This window comes from Labrus bergylta, chromosome 3 (assembly GCF_963930695.1).
Source record: "Labrus bergylta chromosome 3, fLabBer1.1, whole genome shotgun sequence".
Classification (NCBI taxonomy): domain Eukaryota; kingdom Metazoa; phylum Chordata; class Actinopteri; order Labriformes; family Labridae; genus Labrus; species Labrus bergylta.
Window position 1 is genome coordinate 2,741,624 of NC_089197.1, and position 25,348 is coordinate 2,766,971.

The 25,348-nt window shown below is 42.4% G+C and overlaps 1 protein-coding gene and 1 long non-coding RNA gene across 3 annotated transcripts; both read right to left on the bottom strand.

The window, feature by feature from the left end:
• Positions 1 to 9,391: 9,391 nt before the first annotated feature.
• LOC136178554 (adhesion G-protein coupled receptor G1-like) lies at positions 9,392 to 22,782 on the bottom strand. Of its 2 annotated transcripts, XM_065952482.1 has the most exons (14): positions 22,586 to 22,782; positions 20,402 to 20,544; positions 20,276 to 20,323; positions 20,128 to 20,182; positions 18,069 to 18,159; positions 16,928 to 17,056; positions 14,791 to 14,946; positions 14,658 to 14,712; positions 14,472 to 14,563; positions 13,018 to 13,136; positions 10,928 to 11,217; positions 10,130 to 10,232; positions 9,724 to 10,028; positions 9,392 to 9,633 (listed from the first exon to the last, which is right to left on the bottom strand). In XM_065952482.1, exons 2-14 carry the CDS (start codon positions 20,454 to 20,456, stop codon positions 9,518 to 9,520), a joined length of 1,614 nt encoding a protein of 537 aa, XP_065808554.1. In that variant the 5' UTR covers positions 20,457 to 20,544; positions 22,586 to 22,782; the 3' UTR covers positions 9,392 to 9,517. The 2 variants fall into 2 exon arrangements, with proteins under 2 accessions (XP_065808554.1, XP_065808555.1); XM_065952483.1 differs by lacking the exon at positions 22,586 to 22,782 and having other exon boundaries at positions 20,402 to 20,845.
• Positions 22,783 to 23,410: 628 nt separating this feature from the next.
• LOC136178557 (uncharacterized) lies at positions 23,411 to 24,715 on the bottom strand. Its single transcript, XR_010665937.1, has 3 exons — positions 24,316 to 24,715; positions 24,016 to 24,121; positions 23,411 to 23,927 (listed from the first exon to the last, which is right to left on the bottom strand). It is a non-coding gene; the product is annotated as an uncharacterized lncRNA (long non-coding RNA).
• Positions 24,716 to 25,348: the final 633 nt, after the last annotated feature.

The following is a 25,348-nucleotide window of genomic DNA, read 5'->3' on the forward strand; positions in this document are numbered from 1 at the left end:
AATGCAAATAATTGTTGCAATTTCTGCAATTTAATTGCAAAAACTCTCTGTTGGACACATATCTTATTCTTTCCTAAAGATTGAGCTAGCTCAGCACTTTGGTGTGTGAAGAGGTAGTATCTGACATAATCAGGAAGTGATCAGCAGCACATGGCTCATTTACATAACGCCAGCCTTTCTGTTGCCGTTTTGGAAATGAGCCACAGGTCGGTTTCGAACCTTGGCTGCCCGCTCTCCAGGACTTAATGATGAGAAACCTCAATCTTCACAGCCTTAGACAAGTTCCTTATTTTCTTTCAAAATAAAGGTAGGTTTGTATCCAAAAAGGAAGTAAAGTAACCTAAGCTTAAGGCATTACAAAATAAAAGCATTAAAAACGTTTTTTAAATGCAAAATGAGTGAATTCCAAACATGATTAAAATGTGATCAATTCTAGTGAACTATTGATTTTCAGCCTTTAAAAATGAAATCATTTGACAGCCCTTATTAATATTTAAAAAGCAGTTTAAGTACCGTTAATGTTTGTTTACTGTGTCCTGCAGATGTCCAGCAGCTGTTGGTGAGTAAAGAAGAGCTTCCACCTGAGCAGCAGGAGTGGAGCCACATTCTGGACCAGGAGGACACTAAGCCCCAACACATTAAAGAAGAACATGAGGAACTGTGGATCAGTCAGGAGGAAGAACAGCTTCAAGGACTGGAGGAGGCTGATACCACCAAGTTCCCCTTCACTCCTGTCTCTGTGAAGAGTGAAGATGATGAAGAGAAACCTCAGTCCTCACAGCTTCATCAGAGACAAACTGAACAGATGGAAACAGGAGTTGATGGAGAGGACTGTGGAGGAGCAGAACCAGAGAGAGACTCAGATCCAGAGAGACGTTTACAACCAGAGACTGAGGTCGAGACTGAAGACTCTGGTGAACCTGAGACTGATGACAGTGATGATTGGAAAGAGACAAGAGAAGATCTGTCAGAATTAAACTTGAAAAATAAGAAACTAAAGACTGGTAAGAGACAACACAGCTGCTCGGAGTGTGGTAAAAGATTTAACCAGAAAGGGCATCTGACCACACACATGTTAGTTCATACAGGAGAGAAAGCCTTCAGCTGCTCTGTTTGCAGTAAAAGCTTTACCCTTAGACAAAGTCTGACCACACACATGTTAGTTCATACAGGAGAGAAAGCCTTCAGCTGCTCTGTTTGCAGTAAAAGCTTTACCCAAAGACAACATCTGACCACACACATGTTAGTTCATGCAGGACAGAAAGCCTTCAGCTGCTCTGTTTGCAGTAAAAGCTTTACCCAAAGACAACATCTGACCACACACATGTTAGTTCATACAGGACAGAAAGCCTTCAGCTGCTCTGTTTGCAGTAAAAGCTTTACCCAAAGACAACATCTGACCCAACACATGTTAGTTCATACAGGAGAGAAACCCTTCAGCTGCTCTGTTTGCAGTAAAAGCGTTACCCTTAGACAAAGTCTGACCAGACACATGTTAGTTCATACAGGACAGAAACCCTTCAGCTGCTCTGTTTGCAGTAAAAGCTTTACCCTAAGAGGAAATCTGACCACACACATGTTAGTTCATACAGGAGAGAAACCCTTCAGCTGCTCTGAGTGTAGTAAAAGGTTTAACCGGAAAGAGTCTCTGACCAGACACATGTTAGTTCATACAGGACAGAAAGCCTTCAGCTGCTCTGTTTGCAGTAAAAGCTTTACCTGAAGAGGAAATCTGACCCAACACATGTTAGTTCATACAGGAGAGAAACCCTTCAGCTGCTCTGTTTGCAGTAAAAGCGTTACCCTTAGACAAAGTCTGACCACACACATGTTAGTTCATACAGGAGAGAAACCCTTCAGCTGCTCTGAGTGTGGTAAAAGGTTTAACCGGAAAGAAATTCTGACCAGACACATGTTAGTTCATGCAGGAGAGAAATGCTAATCCTGTGCAATGGTAAAACTGATCTAAAGGATTCCAACTTCACATCACTATTGTGTATATAAGACAAAAAAGAGATAAAAGACATAAATCTGTCTCTACTTTTTTGACATTGAAGTTTTGCTGACATATGAACCAGTAAGTTGGGATCAGCTATGACGTGTGTTTATGAAAGTGTTTATATGAAACAGTTACAGTGTAAGGATTCTTCTTCTCTGCTGATATCTTCTTCTTTCTGTCACTCTGTTTCCTTGGAGGCCTCTGTGTTGGTTAGCAGAAGTTCTTCAGACAGCTCACGTGTCACCTTGTAATAAATAAACTGATGTAGAGTGAGAAAGACTTTCATCTACTTGTGTTATTTTGTGTCGAGTGCCTAAAGTCTCTTTGGTAAAGAAAAGGAACTCAGCAGATCCTGATGCAGAGTGACCACAGTCAGATCAGGTCCAGGTTTATTTAACTGAAAACCTTTAACCCTTAATAAGAATCCTGCAGTCAGAATACAAAATAAAGAAAATCTCAATGACACCTGAACATGCACAGGATTAATTAAGAGTGCAGAGGCCACTGGGCACCTAACTGCTGCAGCCTTTGATCACAAACTGAATGACAACACTTGTAGATGTCATCTGGCATTCTGCATTTACTCAACATATTGTTAGAAGAAACAATAGAAATGCATTATAGCCTTCAGTGTGTATAACTAAATGGTATATGGAAAAAACACTTCAATTGTGTGTATATTTGTTCTGTTATCATTTCTCTCTTTGGCTTCCTTTTTGCTGCTTCACTGACTCCCCCAGTGCATCTCTGGCAATCCGATGATCCAACTCCACTCTGACTCTCCCGGAGTTTGCTGGACATACTCAGGGGAAGAAGGAGCTGTTTAAGGGTCGGTGGGCAGGCCAGATACCAGGTCCCCCGGTTCACTAACTTCACGGCTGAACATCATGAAGTTGGGTGTGAAACTGGTAGCGCTGTGCCTGGTTGCTCTGTAAGCCATGACAGCGTAGGGGATCCTAAGGTCTCCGTGTCAGCGCTCGGCTGTTGTGGCCAGAATCTTCTGCAGGGTGGAGTTAAATGTTTCTACCGGTCCATCAGACTGTGGTCGAAAAGGTGTGTTGTGCATTTTCTCAATAACAGTGAGCCCATTTTCTAGAACACCTCGGACTCAAAGTTCCGACCCAGATCACTGTGCACTCTTTGTGGTGCACCATAACCACACACCCAGTCAGTGCTCTTTCTGCTGCCTTGTGTTTCTCCCCACTCAGGTTGCCTTCAGGTAAAGAGGGGCGGAGCCACTTCATTTGATGTTGTGCACCTGGGCACACAGGGCCTCAGTATTTAAAGTGGCTTCTTATTGTCTGTCTCTCGTCAACACTACACACATTCACCATTACAATCACCACTGATTTACAGTTTGCACATTCTTTGATTAGGAGGATTTGCCTGGGTTGTGAGAAAATGTGGGTTTGTCTGACTTCTGAACTTGGATTTGGCTTGATACTTGGTAGTTGTAAATCTAATTAGTTGTGTATCAGATTGTTTGTGTAGTTTGTTTGGAACTTGATCTGTGTAGAGTGGTAAGTAACCTCTCTGACTTGTTACTGGTACAATTTGTTTGAAGATTTAACGATTTGACTTTCTTCAGAGCATTAGTTGTACTTGTTAGTTTGACCGTCATTTTGATTAATTGATATTTAAAATTACAATGGTGTAACAAGGTTTGTTGTTTGAGAGTTTTATTTTTGAGCACCCTGATCAGCAAGCCGCCGGGCAAGCAGGACTTGCCACTTTGTTATTTTGCCTTTTTTATTTTTGGTGGTAACTCTGGGGAGGGGGTGCGCCAAATTCAGTATGTTTCAGGTGACTCGGTCAGTGGTCTTCAGGGATGGTGTCCGAGTTTGGGAGACGCCTCGAGCTCGACAAGCCATTGAAGAAGTGAGGCTTAGGTGAGTTAGTTATTAGTGTAGGTGTTGGGTGTCTCCATAAAGCTTGTAAAGTAAAGCAGCATATTTTCTTTGTTTGTTGGACTGATTACCTTGCTACATTACATTTTCTGAGACGTTTGGTTAAGTTGGTTTTTAAACTTGGTATTTAATCAGTGGTAGACTTGACTTGGGATTTTGACAATGGTTTCTGTGTATGAGTAACAATCCTATGAAAGCTAATTTTTTTTAGGGGCAGGCATTACACCTCGTTTTGTTGATGCAGGTTTAACATTTGAAACAAAAAATAAAAAACTAGAGCTTGAAAAGTACAAAATGCAACTCATTAAAGAGGGTACATTTGCTTAAATAAACTGTACAGAAGCTATACACTGTATTAAAGCAAAGATATAATACAAAAAATAATAAAGGTGAACACTGTACAATGAAATGAAAATATAAATATGTTTTCTGAGAAGTCTCCTGACAAACACACGGCGTGCGTATAGACTCAGAGACGCATGTTCTCTGAAGTGATATTCAAACCAAAGCTGTTTTATTTCATGTGTAGTGAATTATTTGAAACGTATCTCCTGGTACCAGCTGGTGTATTTGTAGTTTATTGTAAGGCCAGAAGCCAGAACAAGGTGTTCTATGTTATTGCTCTGCCTCCACATGAATGATAAAGTTCACGTGTTATTTGAAGTCATGTGGTGTTTGTTCCATCAGAGCTCGTCTGTGTTTCTCCTCAGTGCGTCCCCCACAGCACCGCGATCAGTTTAGACATCCTGAAGACGATCGAGGAGAACTTGGAGATGGAGGAATGGGTGAAACCTGCCGACGGCTCGCGCCCACTCGAAACAAAACATACACGAGGGACACTATAGAAGCTTAGTCTAATACTAAAGCTGCCGTTTTGTTTTGACTCCCAGGAGTGACCTGGCTGACGCGCCGTACTGTCGTAGGTCAATACGATCCCGTTTGCTGTTTGTCGATCAATAAGATTTCTGCAGTCGTGTCTTTGGTTTGCAGCATAATACAATCCATTTATTGCAGCACCATGAAGTGAATACAGCGTCCATCAGTTTCCATTCTTTTGAACTAAACAAACAAACAAACAATACAGCTGTGGTTTCTCCATGCCGCCTGCCGCCTCAGCGGTCAAAAACCATAAGCCCTTCTGGGGTCAAACACCTCCCGTACCTTGACAAGTGACGTACATATATACCTGTGACTTAAACAATAGGACAGCGACACCCAGTGGCACAATAGTGAAAATGATTTACAGCTTGACCCAAAAACATGAATATGGCTCTTACACTCCGGTCCCTAATTGTTAGTGACAAGTGGAGCTAACATTTCACAAAATACAAACAAAGAGCCACAAACAAAAACAATGCCATTAATGCATTATCATTAAACATCTTCAGCTGCATTCAATAGACAAAGTTTGGTGACTGGTCTTTCCAACACATTAGACTTTGTTTTAAGGCGAACAGACCGAACAACACCATGTTTGTCAGGAAATGTTTTTCGATCACTCGGCCGAGCAGCCAAGAGCCACGAGGGGCAGTTGAATCCATGACAATGACAATGTCTCCAGGCACAAGACTCCTCCTTTCTCTGTTCCACTTTTGCCGTTCTTGAAGCAGAGGGAGGCACTCCTGAACCCACCGCTTCCAGAACAGATCCCAGATGTATTGAACCTGTCTCCACCTTCTTTTGGCATACTGGTCCTGTTTCACAAACACAACCCGCAAATTATTCTTCCTGGGATGGTAAACACCATGATGGGGGATATACCAGACTTTTCCTTCTTCACAGTCCATCTGATGTTGAGGGATTTTCTCTGCATATCTTTTACCAATGACGTCATTGAAGAAGTTTGCGTACTCCTGATGAAACTGTTCATCTTTCTCAAACCTTTTTGTGAGCCCAAGAATCATTTGCTTGGCCACCAATAGATTATTTGGAAGCATGGGCTGCTCTTTCCTAAAAGGCATTTTCAGGCTGTAATGCCCGTCCACCTGCTTTGCTGAATGATTGACAATTTCTTCCGCTTCCGTCGCTGTGTGATGTGGCCACCGGTTGTAGCAGCTCCCGTTGTCCGTGTCGTTATATCGTATTTTTTGATTAGTTATTATTTGTTTTTATTGTGTGTTTTTTGAGTATTAGTTTAACCTATTGTGTGGAAATGGCTACTTTTGCTCTTGGAACTTTTTGCACTGTTTTTCTGTTACTTTGGACACTCTATGTAACGGAGAGCAGCGCACAGCTGAGTGAGGGCATTGTGTACACACGTGATCATCTGATGGCGCTCTCCAAGGTGCTACTGCCCGGAGCAAGGCCTGTATTTCCGGGGGAGCTGAGGAGGCGACGCCGGGGTTGTAGAGCTGGAGCTAAGAGATGAGCTAAGAAGAAAAAACATAAGCCTTCTGTACCAGCGGTGATTATGGGGAACGGGAGGTCTTTGGGCAATAAGACGGACAAACTCGACGCGCTTGTTCAGCACCAGTGGGAATACCACCAGTGCAGTATTATGTGCTTCACATAATGCCTGATTTGACCTGTCTGACTAGTGCTATTGTTTTTATGGTTTTATTGTAATTGCAGCACTAATTAGAACGCTAATAAGCAACTAGTTAATAGTGCATACGGTGAACATACCACACTACAGCCACTTTCACATCTGCACTTCTGAAAATATCTAGATGAGGACTGCCATCGCGCTATCCCGAGTTTTTCAGGAGTTTTCTGAAAGTGTGAAAGCCCTTTACGTTAAAGCTCCTGTGAGAAAACTGCAACTCATGCTACCTGACATCGTCCCTGTGGCAATGGTTACAAGCATTTAAAACATCAGAAATACAATGTAGAAATAATCAGTCCTTCTCTGACGGTTTTGTTGGCTTTTCACACAGAGGCATCAGAATTGGTTTGAGTCTGCTTTATAACCGGCTAAAAACTGCTCACAGGAGCTTTAATTCTAACATCCTTCTCTATTTCTTTTTTCTCTCTCTTCCAGTGAACAAAAACAATTCTATAACATTTCCATAAAGTTGTGATTAAATCAGAGAAAAACCTGAACTTACCCCGAGTGAGGAGGACTTAAAAATGCCAGGTGGACTGGGTGGAAGTGTTTCCTCTAACAAACAGGTTCTTGTGCTGTCACTAAAGAAACAGTTTGGGGGGGATGTGAGTCCTTTAATGAGAAAAGAGTCCAGAGTCCGCCTCCTATGCAGGTCATGTGACCCCCCCCCTTGAGCCGATAGCAGCACATTGTTAGTCTTTTCTTCTCTATTTATAGGGACCACCCTGGAGGCTACTGGTCTTTACAGAGTGTGTAAACAAAAGAAACCTTGCAAGAGCTAATCAGCAAGACAGATGACAATGTGTTTGTGTGTGTGTGTGTGTGTGTGTGTGTGTGTGTGTGTGTGTGTGTGTGTGTACGATGAAGACGACTACTTTCCTCATTTTTTTGTGCATGTTATATAAACCTGCAGTGTATTTTACCAGACAGCTGGAGAAGAATACGTTCTCACCTCCTGAGAGGAGTTCACTTTCATCCGAATGAAACGGTTGTCCAAACGGTTTTTGGGTCGTTCACAGGTGACAATCATGTCCTCATAACAACTGCAAACAACAACAACATTTATAACTCACAGTGAACTGAAATTTGATACTTTTCTTTTCTTTTTTTTAACTTTATCATTGTAAATATATTAAAACTAAATGTTACCATGACTTCCTGTCTGTGGTCTATTAATCATCAAACCAGTACTGAGTCAATTCAGTGTCGTGATACTAATATATATACAAACATGCCGGAGCTGCCCCACGATTTCTGAGAAATTCAACTGGCAGCATGCGGGCAAAATATGGCCCCTTGACTTCCTCAAAGTCGACTTCAAATTATTTATAAACTTGTGCACACAGACCTACAGAGACATCAGCTCTCACTGAAATATGAGCAGAATTAAGGAGCTGCTTCATCTGAATACAAACTGTTAGAAATAATAATCATGTGTAAGCAGCTCACACTCATTAAAAGAGGACAGTCACTTTTTTTAAAGATAATTTCTGGGTTTTTTGTACGATTATTAGAGAGACAGGACAGTGGCTAGAGTCCGACATCAGAGAGAGAGAGAGAGAGAGTTGAGTTTTGTATTATTCATTAAACGTAGAATTTTCCTTCCTGTCTGATTGTATCATTACTTTGTTGTACTAATAGTGTTAGTGTAATTTTATGAGCCTTTTGCTCACCATCAAATTACTCTCACAAACAGCACCCAGAACTGTTTGGTCCGAAAACACCTACAGTAGGTGGTCTGAAGCCTGAGTGACGTCATCCATCTGTTCCTGCAGGGGGGTCTGGAGGCTCATCAGCAGCAGCCGCCATGCTGGAAATGCTGTCTCAGTCTAACTTTCAGTCAACCTAACGACAGGCTGAGAGCTGGAGCTGTTAATCATGTCAGCTACACGCCTAACTATGGATAACATGTATCGTTTTCAAAATCAAAACAGAGCCGTTTAAATGAAATGAACCCCCCATACGGTGTGTGTCAGTGATGACAATAACTAATCAGACCTATTTTGTTTTTTGTACCAGTCTGTAAACATGTTTATTGATGCTGTAAAAACAGTTTTTTTGCCAGTCATGTGTTTGTGACTTCCGGTGTTCCTGGAGCCAGGCCTCTAGTGGACACTCGATGAACCTGCAGGATTTTGCACTTCCGCATTGGCTTCATTTTTCAAGACGGGAGGTTGCCTGACAACTACACAACATGGGGACTTTTTTCTGTCTTCATGGTACCATGCCACCATGGTACCTACTCTGAAGCAGGAGCTAAAAAGGTTCCACTAAACGGGGTTCTGGGAACATAAATAGTTCATAGTTCCTGCAGGAACTAGCAGCGACGGGCAACGATCTCCTTGATGTGTCAGGGCCTTAAAGCTGTACATGTTCTCACATCTCTCTGATCCATATGATAAGGCTGGTAATGGATTACTAAAAGGACATGTAGTTAAAGTCCCTGGAAACCCAAATCAGCTGCGTCCGATTGTGTAGGCACTTTTGCCACCCCGCTATAGAGTGTGAACACTGGGGACAAAAACTACAATATAAATCAGGAAACACTAAAGACACAGAGAACTTGAGAATTTACAGAGAAACTTTACAAAATAAAATCAGGAAACACTAAAGACTAAACTTGGAAAAAATAAGATAAAAACACACAAAGGAAACAAGCAACACCAGGGAAGAATGAGACCTAAAACAAGATAAAGAATTACTCAAAACACAAAACTAAGCAAGACCAAATCATGACACTGTCGTTAGGTTTCCTGGAAGTTAGGGTGAGAGGATTTCCAGCCTGGAGACCGCCACCAATGGGACTCCAAAGGCGCTGCAGGAACAAACGGGTGATGTCACTTAGGCTTTGTCCATTCATGTTTACAGTCTGTGGTGCTGACTCCTCCTTGGCTCCAAGAAGAACTACCTCAGTGATCATGAACATAACTCTAGAAGTAGTCAATCAATCCAAGGTTTTTATTGTTTATAATGATTTTATTTAAAGCACAGACTAATTAAGTTATTATGGTTCCAGTAAACACCTAATATAGGCAATGGATAATACATGAAGATGAAAATGAAGAATCAGTTATTAAAACTTGTTGTCATAATTTTCTGGGAGGAGGAGGGGTCTCTGGATGAGGAGATGTCCGATCGAGACTTGCAGGTCAAAGCGACAGACCACAGGAACACAAAAACACCTGAGGAGATAAAAAAAAAAGAGTTTTAATTCTCTCAGAAAAGGGTAAAGGTGGAGTGCAGACTTCCTGTATGAAGATCATCACACTGACCCTGCAGGGAGTTGAGTATGGTGAACACGTAGATCCCCGGCAGGGAGACGTAGGTGGTGCTCGCTAACCCCCACGGTAGACCCAGCACCCAGCTGAGCCCGATCACCGTGGCACAGTCCTTCCACAACCTGGATCCCTTCTCTCTGTCCATCTTCTGCCTCTCACCGCCCCTCCTCAGGCCCCACATCTTGAACACCACCAGCCCCAGCATGCAGGAGTTACACAGGATCACCAGACACGGGAGAGCCACGGTGGTGATGTAGCTGACCACAAGCCGCTGCTTGAAATCACTGCTAATCCAGCATCTGCAGGTTAGCAACAAAAAAACAACAAAGTCCAAGAACGTTTGAATAACCGCTGAGTTGGACATGAAACAGAGCACAGATTCAAACTCTTGATTTCTTACATGGCTGCTGTTGAGTTAAGATTGTTTTCATCCGTCAGCTCCACTTTGTATTTACCATAGACGCCGGAAATCCCACAAACCACTGCAGTCAGTGTAGGAAGTCCTGCATGAAGACAAGAAACTCAAGTTACTTCAACATGACGTGACAGCTGTGGAGGAGTCGACATGTTCACGCAAACTGGTCACTACAGTGGATACAGTGGATTCAGTTATTTTCACTGATGGACTTTGGATTTCACAGGAGAAAGACATGAGACGCTAAGCAGGGCAATGAGAGTGAGCGCTGTCAGATGGGGACCCATTAGGGAGGTTTCCTACTGTCTTTGCAAAATTTGCACATTTTTGAGCTCCTGCTGTGGTTTAAAGTACGTCAGCCCTCGGGGGCCCCTAAGTGGCCTGTTGACAAGCAGCGCCTCTGCCAATACACACCCTCTACTTCCTCCTGTGTGAGTGATGTCGAATGAGAACGATATTTTTCAACTGCTCTGGGACAATTTCTTCAAGTGGATTCAAAAGTTTGGATTAAAGACAAATAACAAAACCAAACTTTTCCACAAGGTGAGAAAACATGAAAAAAAGACAAAACACAAGCTCATGAAGACACCTGTAATAAACAACAGTTTCTTTGTGTCTCGTCTTGTTTTCTCAATCTGACCCATGTGGTATCAAAAGGATGTTTTTTTTTATTTCTTTGATTTTTGTCTAAATTCATCAGTTAATTCATTCATTCAACATTAAACAGATTAATTTAATTCTTCTTAAACCATTCAAATAAACGTCATCATACTCTTCACTCACCCCATCCCACCACGCTGAGTTTGAGCAGGTATCTCCTGACGTAGATGTTAAACATTCGGACCAGCAGGAGGTACAGGTGGAATCCTTCCAGAGCGGTCCAGGTGAAGGTGGCCAGCAGGGACCAGTGTAAAAACAAACCCAGACCACCACAGACCCAGCCCTCCTCCTCCTCCTTCTCGCCCTTCAGCTGCCACACCCAGAAGCAGCACAGCAGGAAGCTGAGGTGGAGGCAGAGCAGCGCTCCCGTTAGCTGCATGTGCACACTGATGGCCTTCTCAGGGCGCCGGCGCCTGGAGAGGAGGAAACGGTTTATCATGATCACTGAGCAGATAAAGGGCTGCATCTGAACAGTCGTGTACAGAGACATGCATCCAATATCACAAAAAACTCAAATTAATAAAAAGGAAACATTTTCACAAAATATAAACTAAACGAAAATCGAAAGTCAAAACAAAATAATGAAAAATCAAACTATTGTAACCTTGAACTGCAAACCTTAAAATAATCTTTAAAAAAAGATCTATATAATATACTGTGTATATAAACCTGAGTCATTGTAGGAAGAATGTGTGACTTTTTGATCCAGTAGATGTCGCCTTTGAGCCCCAGCATAAAAACCAAAACAAACTGCTGTTTGGCCACACCTCCTCCATACTGAAGCACCTCCACTCACGTTCGGCCAAAGGAGTTATCAATTAGAATGCACCATAATTAAAAACCATTAAGAGCAAGCAGGGGACAAACTTGTCCTTTGCTCGAGCTGCAATCACCTGTGTCCTGCGTTGTTGTGTTAGCATGCTAATGTTAGCGCTCTTTAGTTAGCTCGTAGCTTCACTTTGTTGTGTTAGCATGCTAATGTTAGCGCTCTTTAGTTAGCTCGTAGCTTCACATTTCATGTAAACTGACACAGAATGAGCGTGATCTAAAAACTCTTACTAACATCCAAATAATCAGTGAGTATGTTCTTCTTCTTCTCTCTAGTTCTTGACTAAAACAGCTTTTATACACAAGGGGAGGAGCCGGCCGTCCCGTCCATGTAAACACGGCTCTGACAACAACACAGCCAGCGGGACTCGAGCTTCTCCCTCATTGTAGACAGTCAGGACTCAGAGACACATTTACACAGGATGTATAGCTGATATATTAATGTCTAAAATGTCGCACAGTCTTCCTTCAAGGTGTTTCCACATCAGAACACAGTTTTACGGTCTGGCTTTCTCGTCACGTTGGGGTCAAGAAAAGTCCTCTTAATTCAATTTGTACTGACATAAAGTTCAATTTTTCTTTCCTGTTTCACACTCGAACCTTAAATAGAGTTTGCGAACACAAGTTCTCATGCAAAGGTCGCTTTAGAAAGCCTGAGATGTTTTTTTGTGTTGCGGCCGTGTGATCTGTTCATGCTTTCTTTCATTAGTAGTTCATTAGTAGTGTGCGAACATAACATGCTGTGTCCTCACAAAACATTGCAGTTTAAGGGGGCTGCGGCCACATCGGTCAAACTAAGTCAGCGTGAGAAATTAACAGTGTTAAAACCTCAGGCTTTATATTAAGAAATTATCTTGTGGTTGGACTTGTGCAGGAAGAAACACCTTGGGCTCTCTTTTGAAGGTGTAGAATGAAGCTTACAGCGATTTGTAAAAAAAAAAACGGGTCGGGTAGCGACGGAGCCGGACACACTGCAAAAACTAGGACGACGTCTGGGCCTTTAAACACACTGAACTCTGACCGGCTCATTTACCTTCTCTCCTCTCATTGTGCCCCTGGTCCTCTCATTATTAAAACCTCCAGACACGCCGACAGGATGGGACAGGATCTATGATAACCAGCTAACCCATGTGATTAAATGATAGACCCTTTTTTTTATTTTGTCTGTTTCTGGATCAGATCAGAGCAGCCAGAGCTCTTTTATCGGCTTTGAGCCTCAAGCTTGAACTGAACTGATATTGACCTGTGTGACTCTGTATCAAGTCAACAACATAATCGTAAAGAGCATTAAGTGAAAGTCCGGTTTTTAGTGTGCTGCATTTGGCTTCCAAAAGGTCTAATTCACCTCAGAAAACTGTGAATATGAAGTGAATCCAAACAATCACTGTTGACAAATGTAGATGATCAGACTGATGGTGGTGAAGAAGACGGACAGAGCTGATCCCACGTAGGTGATGTAGCTCAAGTTATCAGCGCGACGTTTATCCACAGAGAGTTCAGGGTTCTGAAGCAGAGAAACATACGATCAAAGTTCAACTTAACACAATCTTTAAGTGTAAAAATCACAGAGACGACAATAAGCAGGCATGCTGATCACGGCTTTCATCTCATTATATAATAAATGATTCTTTGGATTATGTTTCGATACATACATATCATCCAAAGGGATTCAAATGTTGTTAGATTGTTGTATCAATAAATACAGATTTTTATTCCAACTCAGAAAACTCTTTCAAGTGTGTGATGAATCTGTGACTAAATTTAAGTTGTTCAAAGCTTGATCCAAAGGCGACTGGACTCGTTTGAAGCTCTTGAAAACGTTTCGAGCAGATGTCGCCCTTGAGCACCAGCATGAAACCAAAACAACTTGCATTGTTGTATTAGCATGCTAATGCTAGTGATCTTTATTATGCTGGTATCTTCACACTGCATGTAAATTTACCTGAAATGAGCGTGATCTAGAAACACAGTTAAGCAGTGAGTACAGTATGTTATTCTTCTTTTCTCTAGTCCCTCAATTAAACAACTTTTATACGAGAGGGGAGGAGCCGGCCGGCCGTCCCGGCGATGTAAACAAAGTGAAGATAGGACTCTGAAAACTCTGAGAACATCACAGACAGTGGGACTCGGGTGTTACACCCATTGTAGACAGTCATGACTCACAGAGTTATTTTCAGAGGATATACTTGATTTCTACATTTAAGTGTGAAAAATCGCATATAAAGCCTTCATCCGTCGTCTGTGGGTCGTCGGGGTCACATGTGGGACTGGGGCTTTAGTTTTGAGGGAGAATTCAAAACAGCACTGTAGGTTGGTGAAAGATGGTGTCTCAGACCACCACCTCGGTCAAGAGATGGTTTGTCCACCTTTACATGGATGACTTCTTTAACACCCCCTTCCAAACCAACGGTCTTCCCTGGCCAGGATGGGCACCTCGTCATCTCCAACATCTTGTCCTCAGCTGGCTCTCAAGCTGTCCCCCCAATGTATAAATCCCTGCATCCCTCTTCTTCTAGTCCAGTTACCTTTGGATCAAGCTTTGAATTTACCTGGATGACTGAGAACCTACACGGACAAACTGAAGCCGTGCGTTAAGCTCTCTCTGCATCTACATGTCTAAACGTGTTTTTTTTTTGGCAAGTGAAATAAAAATGTTCAATGGCAGATGTCATGAGCTGCAGCTAAACCTCAAAACAAATACTCCCCCGGGTGCTAATGGGAGTGCTAGCTCATTTGCTTTTTTAAACAAAGTGAGCGCTGGGCGTTAAACTGCATCAGGAGGAAAACAGGAAAAGACATCTGTGCCACCTGCCAAAGACGCTTAGCGCCACAAATTTACCACAAGTACGGCAAAGAAGCTCATGTGGTTGCAGCTGCAGATTGTTTCACTTCCAGTGTTGTTGGTTTCACAGCCGTCTGGGCTCCAATACACTAAAACACAAACACAGCAGGTTCATCATAAAATGAAACTTAGGTATTTATCCAAGAGAAAATATATTGTTTATGTCTGGCATGTGAAGTGAACCTGTTCCATTCCCGTGTGCAGACTCGTACCAGAACACACACGTCCCAGCGTCCACCTGAAACACGTTCAACATTAGAGCATATCTTTACATGTTTAAAGTGTCATGCCAGCACATCAGCTGTCCTTGTTGTACCTGTTTGTTGTGCACAAAGGTTAATCTGATGGGGTGTGGGAGGTTTGTGACCGACTGACTCCCTGCCCTCACCACCAACACAAACCCCCCCATGACATCTCCGTCTATGCGGGTTGGCATGATTGCTCTGCTCTTACTTCTTCTTGGTTCACTCACCTGTAATGAAAAAAACAAACACCAGAGCTATCAGAGGGGGCATGATGAATTTCTGCTGAGGTTAGCTTATTTCAACGTCAACTAAAGCCAAATAACTTACCCGTATTTATAAGAAGCCTTTAAATTAAGTAAAGTCACGAGGAGAGGTGGCTTTGAGTGACAGGTGGATATTGTTGACGTTTGAAATCAACTCAGCTGATTTAGTCACTAAAGCTGTTTTCATACATGCACTCCAGAAAATATCTAGATTATTTTAGAACCACCCTTCCTATTGGCTCGCGCTGAATTTTCCGGAGAATATCCTGCTGAGTTCTCACATCAGCCCACTCGGACTTGCTGCGGAAAAAATACCCGGCAGGAGAAACTGTGTGTGAAGTCTGAGCTGAGGCCTTATAAAACCAGGTCCCTGAGGTTCCTCTGACCAGGGTCTGCTGGTTGTTCCTCGCACAAGGCTAAAAAACCAAAGGAGACTGTGCCTTTGAGGATGTGGCACCTAAACTTTGGAACTGTCTTCCCCCCAGAACTGAGAGCCTTGACCTCTGTGGACACTTTTTAAAAAGCAGCTAAAGACCCATCTGTTCAGACTCGCCTTTGTTTGATCAGTCTGTATTTCATTTATGTGACTGTTTGTACTCTGTTTTTGTTTTTCTGTGAAGCACTTTGTGAGGTCTGCTCTTTAAAGGTGCTACACAAATAAACTTTTACTTACTTACTTACAGCTCCTCCTGGAAATATCAGGAGATTTTCAGGAGTTTTCTGCAAGTGTGAAAGCCCTATATCTCAACCTCTCTCTTTTGTTGTTGGGTCCTTTTGGGGATTTTTCATGAAACATAGAAGTGGAAAGAGTTTTAAATTCCTCAGGACACAAATCACAGAATTCCCATCACATCGACAATCACCTCCCCTCTGGTTAAAAAATGGCTTACACAGAGGGTAAATAGCACCAAAGAGGCTATACTCCCTCAGAACTCTGGAAAACCAACCTGTCTGCAAAGCTGCTCCTGTCCTTCTTTACCACTGCTCTTTAGGAAGTGGGCATACTAACAGTGTGGTCTGCAAACTTCTCAGCAGCAGACATGTCTCTGCATTTATCAGGGATTTTTATAAACAGAAATCCGGGGCTACATCCAGCCCATAAAAAGTCCATAAAAAAAACATCAAACAATGGTGTTAATAAAGTCTGCGAGTCAACGCTGTTGAATACTTTTTTGAGTCAGTTTGTTCTAAACCTATACAAACACATATATTTAAGAAATAACGGATTGTACTGTCACTGTAAGGCCACTTGTGACAGTACAATCTCAATGCAGGCTCACTGCAGACTTTCATCCTTTTCATACTAAACGTGGCGTCACAGTGAGTGTGTGTAGGATGATCCAAAATCATAGTATGCAATTTTGTTTATGTGAGAAATCCCCGGATGATTACTAGACAATGAACTGGGGCTCTTACACTGGCCAATCACAGAGCTCGAAAGCCAGCCAACAAGCGGCTTTAAAGAGGACATATCATGAAAAATCCACTTGTACAGTGTTTGTGAACATTTATTTGAGTAACCTGAGTGTCTACTGACCAACAAAATGTGAAATAAACCCATCCAGTCCTTTGTTTGTGGTCTGCATAAGTCTTACAACACAGAGAAAAATGCTCAGTTTCAAATGTGCTCTCCTTGTGATGTCACAGTGGGATTCTGGTAAAAAGAAAATGTAGACTCTCTGTCTAGCAAACAGTTGCTGACAACATATGCTTGGCTCCTATCCAAACATAGATCTGCTACTACTTAGGTGCTTCGCTCATATAAGGTTACAGCTTCAGACACCTAAAGGTAGGAGTGTTAACACGTGGTAGACAGACTTGAATAATACATTTCACGAAGTTACAAGATTAATGAATTTCATGAAAATTCGTACTAACAGGGATCTAAGGAAGTAAACCTGTCTCGCCATGAGGTCTCCAAAGTTGAGGTTACAGGGTGACTGACCTTAAAGTAAATGCTTTCGATCACAGTGCTCACCAGCAGCACCTCGTCTGACGCAGCTCCTCCCATGCTTCTTTGGAGCGCCGAGGATGGGATGTAAAACCGGTGCTGAGGCGTGAGGCCCTCTTCGATCTTTAAAAAACAACGCACACATAAAGTCCAGTTAAAGTCTAGTTTGATAATACAGTTTTTAATGTAGCCTCCAAAGATAGATAACATCAAGGTGATCAGAGTGCAATATGTAACTCTGACACCTAGTGTTTAAAATGGGTACTGCGGTCTAAATTCTAAACATTGTAGAGAGCTGTCTCCCCCCTCCTCTCCAGAGTGGATGCTCACACAGGTCACCATGTGGTGGACTCTGAAGCTTCAGTGTTTATCCAGCTCTGCATGGGTCTGTAAACCTTTCTGTGTTCTAACCTCTCTCCATTTTTCAAAAGCATCTCCAATATTGATCCTAGTTTGAGCACGTTTCTGCTCGTGGAGCTTATTAGAAACATGCAGAGGCTTTTTAGGTCGGGTACAATCACTTCTATCTGAACCACTTCTCTTGACCGCTTCCATCACTGCAACACCTGTTGACCTGATAACTGCTCTCATATCTGGCAAACAGAGGGCGTCCAAAACAGCCGTGTGGGGGGGTCGCCTTAAAAGCGCCTACCTTCTGTGGTCCAAACAAATCCAGAGCATTCAGGAGCAGAATCTAAAGTTAGAAGGAGGACATACTGGCTGCTGCATTGTTGTCAGAGAAGCCAGCACTTCAACATAGCATGTTTCCTTAATGTCTGATCAGATAGTAAGATACCTTTATCATTTCATTGGATAGATATCTTACTGATTGGTCCTTTAATAACAATTCTCCATATTTAGAGGCTACACATATATGAATTATATTTACTAATTTAACACCAAACCAAGAAAAAGCATTCATTAAATACCACTTACAGCCAAGGAAAGATAATAGACAAAAACATGTGACACCCCGAGCCCAAATGTACATATATATATGTGTGTGTGTGTGTGTGTGTGTGTGTGTGTGTGTGTGTGTGTACAATGAAGACGACTACTTTCCTCATTTTTTTGTGCATGTTATATAAACCTGCAGTGTATTTTACCAGACAGCTGGAGAAGAATACGTTCTCACCTCCTGAAAGGAGTTCACTTTCATCCGAATGAAACGGTTGTCCAAACGGCTTTTGGGCCGTTCACAGGTGGCAATCATGTCCTCATAACAACTGCAAACAACAACAACATTTATAACTCACAGTGAACTGAAATTTGATACTTTTCTTTTCTTTTTTTTAACTTTATCATTGTAAATATATTAAAACTAAATGTTACCATGACTTCCTGTCTGTGGTCTATTAATCATCAAACCAGTACTGAGTCAATTCAGTGTCGTGATACTAATATTGTTATTGGTGTCAACGTCCTCATTTGTTAAAAAAACAAAAAAACAGACCTTTGACACCTGAATGATTATTCCACAAAGTCTTCTGTGCGGTGGAGGCATTTCTGTGTTTTGTATCACAGTGTGTTGAAATGTCTTCACCACACAGATGACTGAGGTTCTTGATGTCAACACATCCGGTTCTAGGTTATCACATCTAAACCTTTGACATTTGAGTGATTTCCCCCGGAGTGAAGACATTTCGACACACTGCGGTAAAAAACACAGGAATGCAATGACATGTGAATTTTAGTTTCCTGAAAAGCAAACCTCCGACACAATGATGATAACCGGGTTTGCTCACAAACATGCTGGAACTGCCCCACGATTTCTGAGAAATTCAACTGGCAGCATGCGGGCAAAATATGGCCCCTTGACTTCCTCAAAGTCGACTTCAAATTATTTATAAACTTGTGCACACAGACCTACAGAGACATCAGCTCTCACTGAAATATGAGCAGAATTAAGGAGCTGCTTCATCTGAATACAAACTGTTAGAAATAATAATCATGTGTAAGCAGCTCACACTCATTAAAAGAGGACAGTCACTTTTTTTAAAGATAATTTCTGGGTTTTTTGTACAATTATTAGAGAGACAGGACAGTGGCTAGAGTCCGACATCAGAGCGAGAGAGAGAGAGTTGGGAGTGACATGTGGGATAGGAGACCCGGTTCGGATTTCAACCCGGGACGCCTGCTAGAGCACTGTAGCCTCATACGGCTTGCAAACTAACCACCAGCGCCCCCAGGGACAGTCACTTTACATTTCTTTTTAAATGGACTTGAGCTTGTAAGTTCTTTTCTAGTCCATCAGTATTAATCATGCACTGTAAATATGAATGGAGGAAGCCTGAGTGTTGTTACCCATCTGTTCCTGCAGGGGGGCTCTGGAGTCCCATCGACAGGCTGAGAGCTGGAGCTGAGGCAGGTTTTAAGGCTCTTTACAATTGGTTACACCTGCGCCCACCTGTCAATCATGTCAGCTACACGCCTAACTTTTGATAACACGTATTGATAATACGTTTTTGAAATTAAAACAGAGCCGTTAAAATAAAATACCTATTTGTTTTTTTGAACCAGGCTGTAAACATGTTAATCTCTGCTGTAAAAACAGACTTTTTTAGAATGGGTGTGTATGTGACCTCTGGTGTTCCTGGAGCCAGCCTCTAGTGGACACTCGAGGAACTGCAGGATTTCGGAGGTTTGGCTTCGTTCATTCACATTTACAGTCCATGACGCGGACACATCTGAAGGCTGAACCTTCTGCTCATGTGCTGTGAACTTTACAGGAAAAGAAACAGAAACTGCAGACACTTCGGGGATTTCTTTTCTTTTGAGAAAGAGGGGAAATGCAGCAATTTCTTTTCAGTAGAGGATTACTTTTAGGATGAAGTAACTATTGACTACAAGAAAGTAATCTAAGCACTCGGCTCACTTTTTAAGGCGTGACTTCCAACTGGTAATTAACCCCTGGTAATAAAATGTTAAAATGTTAAAGGGCCTATAAAGGAACCTTCAGTTGATGTCATTTTGTGCGCCCCCTGTGGACAAATTGATACTTGCATGCTTTTTTTTTCAAGTTATAAAGAAACATCAGTTATAATTCCTGCCTGTCTAGTTGGCTAAAAGGAGAGCTTTAGAATCTGTATCTCTACAGGGCTGTGCTTAAAACATTTCCAGATATCAACTCTCTGTCGCAGTGAAAAAACAGATCTGATCTACAGTTTGAATTCAGTATTCATGATTTGGTATACCCGGTCCAGGGGAGGCCGTAAGTAAGACAGGAGCTGATGACATCATCACAGGAATCTAACAAAAAAACAAAAGTGTCATCGAGGTAACAAAGTGCATAAAAGTGATTTAAACACACACTGGAAACATTTCTGTCTGATCATCACTTACTGTTGGAAACGCTGTTCGTTTTTTCCCCAGGATGAAATGATCCTCGACCTTCATGTATTCACAGTAAAGTTTTAAATTCATGAACACAGAGTCATATTTAAAATCAAACACAAACGAACAACTCACCACCAGCCAGAGTCTCATAGAAGCAGACGAGAGAGACAATTAAAACAATCCACATCTTCTCTTCACTGACGTTACACACTTATGTCAAACATCGCTCTGCATGTTTGAGGTCTGCTTGATGAGGTGATCACCGAGTTTCACATCTACAAAAAACGACACGTTGGTGGAGGAGCAGCTCATATTAACAGGAAGTAACTCATAACAATTGTGCTTTCAGAGGTGTTGCTTTGACTACAAGAGATCCAATCTCTGATAAAGAAACTCTGTATGATGTATTTAACAGTGTTTTTTCATGTCTGCTGTTTTGATTCACTGGGCAGGACTTTGTCATGTGGGTTTCGATCGGTTCTTCAGCAACAGATTTGGAGTTTATTCTATTTAACCTCGATGACTGAATCCCTAATCTTTGAAAAAAAGAGGAAGTTTCCAAATGTAACAGTTTTCCTAGTCACAATGTTCTTCATGTTGTCTGCTGGTCATGACATGCAGAGGAAGTGAAACCGAGATCATGGGGTGCCGGTGGTCGAGTGGTTTGTGCGCCCCCATGTAGGGTGTACAGAGGTTGTACACTGCACCCACACCACCATCCTGTCTCTCCAATAAAAGTCAACAAAAAGCCACACTGACATTAAAACTCCAGAGCATTCAGGAGCAGAATCTAAAGTTTCAGTGAACTGAAATTTGATACTTTTCCAAATTGTGCAGTTCTATAATTTTCTAGGGTTCAGGTCTTGTTGGAGGTCAAATGTGTCTCTGGTGTTTGTGACTCAGAGAGTAAAATCTGGATTGAGAGGAAGATAAATGATCTGAATCTGCACTGTTCAGCAGTTACGGTTAGCTAGGAAAGTCAGACTCTCTTAGGTAGTATGGTGAAATGTGTTACATGAGACACGTTAGTGCATCAGTAGCGTGTCAGACGTTTTTTTTTTTGTGAAAATTGTATTTTTTGTGTCACAGCCAAAACATATTTTGTTGTTTATAAATTACCAGGAATCCCTTTTTTCTGCTTGTGTGCATTTTTTTTAAATGAAGAAAAAAGTGGGACAGAGCGAGAGGTCAGATCGCGGTCAGGTAGGGACGCATGAGTCGAGAGTTTTGTGCACTTCACGAGAGCTCAGCGATTTTTTCCAAAGTCGAAGGATCAATGGTTGTTTTGTTAGTTTCGTCCAAATAAAAAAAGTAGGAACAGGGTTTTAATGTTATTCTCTGCTGTGCTGCTGTGTCATGTTGATAATAGAAGAGTGTGTGATGATGACACTTGTTGATGTTTGTGCAGGGACATGGGAAGCACATTTAAACTATCAGGTTATTAAAACATTTAAACTAAGTAATAGTTTCTGCAGAGTGAGAGGCCTACAACTCTGAGAGCGTTTATATCGTTACGCACTGAAGTGTCGCTGAGAGGTTTTCAACATAATCAAAGAAACCAAAGACGTCTGATCATCCTGTCACACAGAGCAGCAACTAGATCATGTTATCCTAGATGTTGGAGTTTTAGTTGATTACTATTTTAATAACTGCAGAACAACCTCTGAAAGAAAGAGCGGGCGCTCATACAGAAACTTCAATCGATCATCACTTCTAATGTAAATCAGTTTATTGGGATCTACACTGCAGACTGTAGTCTCTGTTAACAGACTGATGCTGTCCAAACAGCTCCAACGTAGGTCAACGCGTCACCTTCACTGCTGTAATCATTATAAACTATAAACTGGTTATTGGACACGTCACAGAGAACTTTGGCTGTGAGGTTTGCCGTCTGCTGAAGTGTAAAATGTTCTGAAATCGATACTTAATACTAAGTATTACTAAAAGGCCTAAGTGATTATAAACCAGAATATTCAAATTAATTAATAAAATGTGAATTTATCATTATATAAAATGACATTTCTCAACTGAAAACAGCCAACACAAAACTCAGAGCACGACGGAGACAGATGTATGTGATTCCACGCCCTTCTCTCCAGTTGATTTTGAGCCATTATTTTGTGAAAGCCCCGGGGGATCAGGAGTTCTGAGTATTTTTGATTTATTCAGTGACTTTTCTGTCTCCTCCTGCCGCGCTCTCGTTGCCGCGGGACCTCAGGGTTTACAAATTACGCACGGCAAAAAGCGCATCACTAACTTGTTCCTTAAAACTTAGAAAACATTCGTACATAGTTTAATTTCGACCAGTATTCTTACCTGTAATGGAAGAAATGAAGAAGAAAGAAAAACAAACGTGAGCCTTTTCCGAAAAGCCACAGTTCAGTACGGAATGCGGACTTTACCCTAGGGGATTTCAGCAGACTGCATGGATGCCAACTTCCGGGTTTTCTAAAATGCTGAATGTCTTTGTCCACCCTCACACACTGACTGACTTTGATGCGCGTTCCCACTAAGTCTGTGAGGGTTCAGGTCTGTCCTGCTGTCAGACCATGAAGTGTGTGATCTCTCGCTGATTTTATGAGCTTCTTATGCACCCTGTCCGCAAGTGGGCACCTGCAGATTTGGCGCGAGGGAATTGCCCATAGTTTAAAGCATTGTGACGCAAAACATGGGTTTCCTAGGGGAAGCCCGGAAGAATGGAGATAAGAGTAGTCACTACAAGTGGCTTATTAAGGGCTTTGGGACAGTGGCGGTTCTAGACCACTTTTAGTGAGGGGGCCAAACTGGGACCAGTTGTTTTTTCTTCAGAGGGGGAAATTAAACCCAGGTGAAAAATAGACAAAGATGATCGCTTTAATAAATATATATTATGCCAAATAATAGCGCACATCATTAAATATTTGTTTCAGGGACAGAATTTAATACTAGATTAAGAATCCGGTTGTTGACTCAAATTCTGTGTGTGTGTTATGAGGGGGGCTCTTCCTGTTGGAGGGGTGGCCAGCTCAGTGTAACAGGGGCACTGGCCCCCCGTTGGCCCCTGTCTAGAACGGCCCATGCTGTGGGAGGAAATTAAGATTCAGTCAATGAACGTACAAAGACGTGCTGATGGCAGAGAAGGGCTCCAGTGGGCCGACTGGTAAAGAGGTGTGACTTTGGGTGAAGTCAGGCTTTAGGATTTCTAATGTTGTTATCAAAGACTGACCACACAAAAACTAAAACGACGGCTTCCTGTCCTCGGTAAAAAAAAACGTAGCAAGTGCCCATCAAACAGTCTGTGGCTGCTTTTCCGACTCCTGAGGCACTTCTTCAGTATCTGGTTCTGCAGACTCATCCACCTCCTCCATCCACTCCTCCAGAAACGCTTCTCCTTGTGACGCGCAGAGGTTGTGCAAGACACAGCAGCTGTTGACGACGGTGGGGACCCTCGAGGTGCTGACGTGCATCCTCTTCAACAGACACCGCCATCTTCCCTCAGCCGCCCTAAAGTACTCTCCACCATCGTCCGAGCATGAATCAGTCTGTAGTTAAAGTTCGTCTGCTCGACGGTGAGATGCCCGTCGTCCGGGTAACCGTTCATCAGCCAGCTGAGCAGAGGGTACACAGGGTCTCCCAACAACATCACGGGCACCTGCACACCTTCAACATCTTTAGAGTCCTGGTTTGTAAACATGATAACAAATTAACCATTTCAAACAACCCTCAAGATTTCTCTGAAAGTAAGGCAACAAACAAGAACGCCTCACCGGTGGGAAAAGGTCGGCGCTCTCAGCCAGATCGAACAGCGACGAGTTCCGGAGCATGGTGGCGTCGCGTACACTGCCAGCCCACCCCACGTTGATGTTGGTGAATCTGTTGATTGAGAGAAAAAGAGGCTTTAATGATATACGAGGAGGGCAAGCATACCTCAAAGAGTCTCACATAACGACTTCACGCGTCTACAAGAACCATCTTCTTCTTAAGGTCAGAGTTTAGTAAGGGTGTCATCATTATTGCGGCGGTTTAGGATTGAAAATTGCAGCACAGACACTAAAGTGGGATTGTACCTGCGACTCGTTCATGTTAAAATATTTTAAAAAGTCAGAAAAAATCCAAAAAAAGGGGGTGTGTGCCCAAACTTCATGGCCCAGGTGGAATCAGATGAAGTAGGAACAAATATCTGCCTACTGTGCGCGCCTACTTGTGAACATAGCATGCCTTCTAAAAGCTGTTTAAAGAGGACTCTCCCTAAAACAAAGATCCCTCTCATATGACTTCTCGTCACGCGCCACAGTTTGCTGAACAACTGGTTTGTTTGATTCTAAAGTAACAGCACATAGTTGTTTTATTAGAGCACAGAGCATTTGGATGTCATGAGGCTTGGCTAATCGCTGTGAGATGTTATTGTTATTGAGCAGCAACAGGCAGGGTTTGGATTTCTGAAGTTCCTTCCTGGAATGAAACACATCTTTCATGGTTGCAGAATGTGTCAAACATGTCATCGATATCTTCAGAGAAAAGGAACTTTTATCAATGAGGAAACAGAAGTTTAGAAACCTGTGTCCGATCAACTCTGATGATGAAAGCCATCATCACAACCAGAAGTTTTTCTGAATGAATGCAACCAGAATATAAATAAATAAATATTGTGATTGACATCTGCAGAGTTGTGAGTTCTGCTATGTACTTCTCCACTCCTCACTCCTCCCTCCTCACTCCTCCCTCCTCAACTCCTCACGCCTCCACTCATCCATTCCTCCACTCCTCCACTCCTCCACTCCTCACTCCTCCATATACAGGGGCCGGTAAGGACCAGTGTGCTCTATCTATTCTTCCTGTAAAGGTGAAGGTTTCAAATGGAAATCGCATAATAACAACTTATGCCTTCTTGGATCCTGGCAGCTCTGGCACATTCTGCTCTGAACATCTCATGAAGAAGTTGAATGCTGCAGGTAAAAGAACCAGCTTTCTGTTACGGACAGTGGGGCAAGAAACAGTGAAGACTGCATACTCCTTGACAGGTTTAGAGGTTGCTGGTCTTGAAAGCAGTGATTTTCATGTGCTTCCAGATGTTCTCACACAGGAGAAAATGCCTGTGAA

Excerpts from the sequence above, each read along its gene's own strand:
- LOC136178554 (XM_065952482.1), bottom strand. The coding sequence starts at position 20,456 with ATGTGGATTGTTTTAATTGTCTCTCTCGTCTGCTTCTATGAGACTCTG. Across the intron at positions 20,324-20,401 it reads CTATGAGACTCTGGCTGGTG|GTCGAGGATCATTTCATCCT; the intron begins GTGAGTTGTTCG and ends GAATACATGAAG. Across the intron at positions 11,218-13,017 it reads ATCATCTACATTTGTCAACA|GCGCCGGCGCCCTGAGAAGG; the intron begins GTGATTGTTTGG and ends CCTCCTCTCCAG.